General features: G+C 36.3%; 1 protein-coding gene across 1 annotated transcript; it reads right to left on the bottom strand.

Annotated features, from left to right (window-relative positions):
* Nucleotides 1–767: 767 nt before the first annotated feature.
* Nucleotides 768–938, bottom strand: HELRODRAFT_148428 (hypothetical protein; the record flags this gene model as incomplete). The annotated part of the gene is made up of 1 exon (XM_009029583.1): nt 768–938. A coding segment is annotated over one exon (171 nt), but the record flags the coding sequence as incomplete, so codon positions are not given.
* Between the last annotated feature and the right edge of the window lie 4,193 nt (nt 939–5,131).

The raw sequence follows: 5,131 nt of genomic DNA on the forward strand, positions 1-5,131 counted from the left end.
CTCGCTTTACTTTAAAAGTTTGATTTTGAAGAGATATATTTTTCAATTAATTATTATTGTCAGCCCAGCATCGTTACGCATCTTATTTGTTTTCTTCTTATTTGAAAAATGAAGGTGTTTGTCCTTCATACTGTGATCGTAGGATGTGGGATCTCTCTCTTGCAAAGATTTAAATCCGCAGGCTCACAGACAGACATTCTTTATGCTAATGGACTGAACGATGGTCAATTCTGAATTATCGTTCCGAGAATTTAATAGGAAGATTAAGTTGGGACGTTGTTTAATGCCTTGAAATGATTTATTTATTGAATCTGACAAAATATCATCTCTCCATACATTATTATAAACCGCACTCTGATTCTCTCTCACTATTAATTTTCAGAGGATTATTTATGAAAAATCGTTCAATCGGTACGTGTATGCGAATTATGCTTGATTTCATTCATCGTTCGGCAAAATATTTTCTCAAATAATTTCAAATAAATTTAAATAATTTTCATCTAACAATTCGTTGCAGAACCATAATTGCGGATTTGACCTCTCTAATTAAATTATTTTCATTTCTTAGCAACACCAGCAGCCTGGATCAGATCTTGAGTGAAGTTTATATTCAGGAAGGATGTTGATGAAACGTCTGGGGACCGTGCGTCATCATTTAAGAGGCTCTCCAGAGAATTTGTTTGCTGACTAGAGGTGCAAGTTTGGTTGCTGCTGCTTTTGTCGGCGATGATGTCGGCGTATGGCATCTCCTCGCCCCTCATCTCGCAAACGACGTTCGTCAGTGCTTTGATGAAATTTCTAGCGAGTGTCAACGTTTCAATTTTCGAGAGTTTCCTGCCACTCCTGACGTGTGGAATGACTTCTCTGAGTTCTTGAAATGCGTCGTTCAGCAGATGCATTCGATGCCTCTCCCTCTCGTTGCTCTCCAACCGCCGCTGACTCCTCTCCCTCCTCGGCTTCCTCCCTCTTTTGCTGCTCGAATGTGTCTTCTCGTCGAAAATTTTGTTCAAGTTTTGAGATGATGTGACGTTTGATCTGGATTCGTTCGATTCTTCGTTGCTGTTCACAAAATTGCTGGCGCGAGATTTTTCTGCTGCTGTTGGACTCGATTTTTTCTTCTTGTTTGTTGTTTCTGAAGAATCACTCTTGAAGATGAAATGACTCAGATTCAATGATGATTTTGATTTGTTGACTTCTTTTTCATGGTGGACACTGGGTTTGAAGCTATCGTCGCTGTCGTCGTCATCATCGTCGTCGTCGTCATCGTTTTTTCCAAAACTCTCTTTCATCATTTTGTTGAGGAATTTGTCACCTATGATCGAAGAAATTGGTCGCTTGCGATTGCCTGATTCCGATTTTGGAAAAGTTGAAGTGCTGATTTTTAATGAAAAATTGTCGATTGCGTCAGATTTGTGTTGAGTGCCGCCGCTGTTTGCTGTCGTTAAAATGTTTATGTTGCCATTCGGTGAACCTAAGTTACTCTCCAGCAGACTCGAACCATTGCTCAGCAGATTTGAGTTGCTACCCCCCAACAAACTAGAGTTGCCGGCTACTAAGTTAGAATTGCTACCCATCAAATTTGCGTTGCTGCCTAGTAAGTTAGAACTCGATCCGAGAATGAAATTCATGAGAGCGCTGGGAGAGTTGAGAGGATCGGAGGGAGAAAAATTCAAATCGGGATGATCTTCAGGAGAAAGCATGGACAGGTCCAGATCAAATCCAGAAAATACTTTAGAATGCGCTTTAATGTTCTCCTCAATGGCTGCTACTTCACTGGAACTTCTCGTCTCGATGTCTTCTTCTTCTTCCACTACTGCACCAAATGCCTTTTCCAGGTCGGGTAGAGAGTCAGGCGTCGGCAGGGTGGGCAGTGGGTCGGATACGAAATTTATTCGGAATGGCAGGTTGAACGTGTTCGGTCTGTGACTGGTCAATCTTGATGTCATCCTGTTGGAAATGTTTAAAAATTTAAATTCAACATACGAATTGAGTTTATTGTTTCAACAAAAATACTTGAATTAAATGTTTAAATAAAATAACCTAAAACTAAATTATTTCCATCATAAAATTACAGATAATATTGCAAGGCCAATGGTGGTGCAAATATTCCTAAACGATTAAAATTGAAGTACAAAGCATTCAATTTAAGAAGAGTGCAGTAGAAAAAAACAAAATCTGTACGCAAAATTGATGCATACACGAGCCTTCAAAATATTTTTAAATAAACTTAATATGGCTGCATGGGCATCAATTATTGATCATTACTATTGATCGATGTGTGAGCGACGAAAAATGAACATAAAACGGTCAATAGCAGATAAATTTAAAATTACACACACACACACACACACTGCACACACACGCACGCACGCACACACGCACGCACACGACACACACACGCAAGCACACAAAGCGAACAATACACAGTGAGAAACACGTGTGAAGCAAGCAAACTTTTATTGCAAACTATTCATTCATTCATTGGCCGTTCATGAAATAAATTTACATGCATGCATGCATCCATCGAATTGAGAAATAATTATTAAATGTTCGGTCGGATGAGACGGGATTATTAATATAAATAATTCAATAACATCTGTCCGGTTGCTCATCGGTTATGATGGTGATTGATAATGATTATGATGACGACGACGACGATGATGATGAAGAAGAGGAAGACAGTGATGATGACGATGATGATGATGACGACGATGATGATGATGAGAAGGTCAGGGTCGAAGAAATGAATGAAAATGATGATGATGTGAGTGATGTGACGATGATGTCACTGATGATGATGATGACGGTAACGATGGCAATGACACGGATGTTGACAGATGATGACCTCAGCAATGATGAAAACGTCCGTGAAGATGACGATGACGTCAGCCCACGTGATGGTAACAAAGATGGTGATACTTGAATATCATGTTTAAACCAACAGTATTTACAATAAGCATACAATAAACAATAGCTGATAAACCCATTCAATTAATTAAACCATCATCTAAGTAGGGATTGTTTGGCATATGGAAGCAGTATTTGTAATTAAACATTGGCATGTTGGCAGCATAACAGATAACATATAAGATCTACAGATAACAGTAACTACATCAATCATATTAATTCCAACAATCAACCCAGCATTATTAATTTTCATATACGCCATTGTTGCTAAATGTATGAAGCGTAGGTAAAAAAACGCAACGATGTGTATTTATATTTTGTAAGTAAAAAAATGTCAAAAAGCAGAAGCCGAAAGAAGAATTATAAATTATTCATTTATATATTTTGACCCAAATAAACGAGTAGTTATAAAAATCGTAATGAAAGTAAATAAATGCACAATTAAACGTATGATATCATCGCCGTCATCATCAACATTGTCATCTTTCTCTCTCTCTCTCTCTCTCTCTCTCTCCTCTCTCTCTTTCTATTTCTCTCTTGTTATTTCTCACTCTTTCTCTCTCTCGTTATTTTTCACTCTTTTTTTTTCTATCTATCTCTCTCTCTCTCTTTCTCTATCTATTTCTCTCTCTCTCACACACACACGCTAAACACACACACGTACAGTAAAACTTTAGATGCAATGTTTGCTTTGGATTTCGAAACATGAATACAAATTTGCAAACAGTTAAAATACAAAATACAAAAAGAAATAGCATAGAGTAAACAAGTGGATGAGAAGTTAGTTGTATTTAGTATATGCTAGTTTTTTTTCCTCATTCTGACTGCGTCGCATCGATCAACAAACGACATCTGGTCTGAATTTTCGAATTGTTTCTATCTTATTTTTAACTATCTGTTCGCTCGTTTGTTCGTCTGTTTGTTCGTTCGTTCGTTTGCATGTTCGTTTGTATGTTTGTTCGTACGTTTGTTTGTGCGTCTAACTGTTTGTTCTTTCTGTCTGAATATTTTTTCGCATGTTTGCAGTTGTTTGTTCATGTCTCTAGTAATCTCCACATTCTATAAATTAATGAAATTGTAAAACATTTGTAAGGATTGTGATTAGAAGTAATTAATTCTACACAAAAATTTGAATAAGAATCGGCAAACATTTTAACATAAAAGTCTTGTTCAACATGAAAAACATGCTAAAACATCAATCAATATTTCAACTGAGACAAACTGAGACAAGAACTAAACATTGAGACAAAAGTTGAGACAAAAGTTGAGACACCGAGACAAGTTGAAATGGCAAAATGGCACAGATATAAAAAAGATAAATACGGATCATTAAATTTGAATTATGCACGTGTAGAACCTAGATGTGTGTGTGTGTGTGTGTGTGTGTGTGTGTATGTAAAAGCTACCAATGTTTAATGTGACAGAGCGGAAGTAGAAAAAATCAATCAATTTCGTTTCTGAATAGCCAATGACGAAGCAACACGTATGACGTTTTTCTGTTGACGTCATAATATTTTTTGAACATCTGTGCAGGTAAGTGTGTTTTGGGATGTTGTGTCCATGTGTGTTTGTTGTGTTTGTGTATGTGTGAAATGATTCTCTCTCTCTCTCTCTCTCTCTCTCCTCTCTCTCTCTCCCTCTCTCTCTCTCTTCCTCTACCTGTCTATAGATGTGGGTGTATGCATGTATTGTTGTTGATATGTGATGTGTGTATTTGTATGTATGGGTATATGTGTATGTGTATGCTTGTGTATTTATTGATTGTTGCTACTATTAAATACTTGTTAATATGTTAATGACAATAAATGTAATAACTCTTTTAATGATGATGGCTGAAATGTCAAACTATAATAACAATAACAAACAACAACAACAATAATAATAACAACAACAACAATAATAATAATAACCAATAGCAGCAATCGAATAAACGAATGTGTCATTATGTAGCAAAACATTCAATCGATATTTGAATGGTGCTGAATTGTTGTTTGGTTATTGTTGTTGTTGTATTGTCGTATTGTATTACGGTATTGTTGTCTTGTTTCGTAGTTGTAATGTTGTTATAATGCTGTTGGATTAGAGTTTTTTTTTGTAAATCTAGCTGTACAATTGTCATGTTTGTATTGCTATGTTGTTGTTGTTGTATTTTAGTTGCTGTATTCTTATTTGTTGTAATGATGTTGTACTGGTATTGATGTAGTTATGCCAGTGTGTATTACTA

The sequence above is a fragment of the Helobdella robusta genome (genome assembly GCF_000326865.2).
Source record: "Helobdella robusta unplaced genomic scaffold HELROscaffold_60, whole genome shotgun sequence".
NCBI classification, from domain to species: domain Eukaryota; kingdom Metazoa; phylum Annelida; class Clitellata; order Rhynchobdellida; family Glossiphoniidae; genus Helobdella; species Helobdella robusta.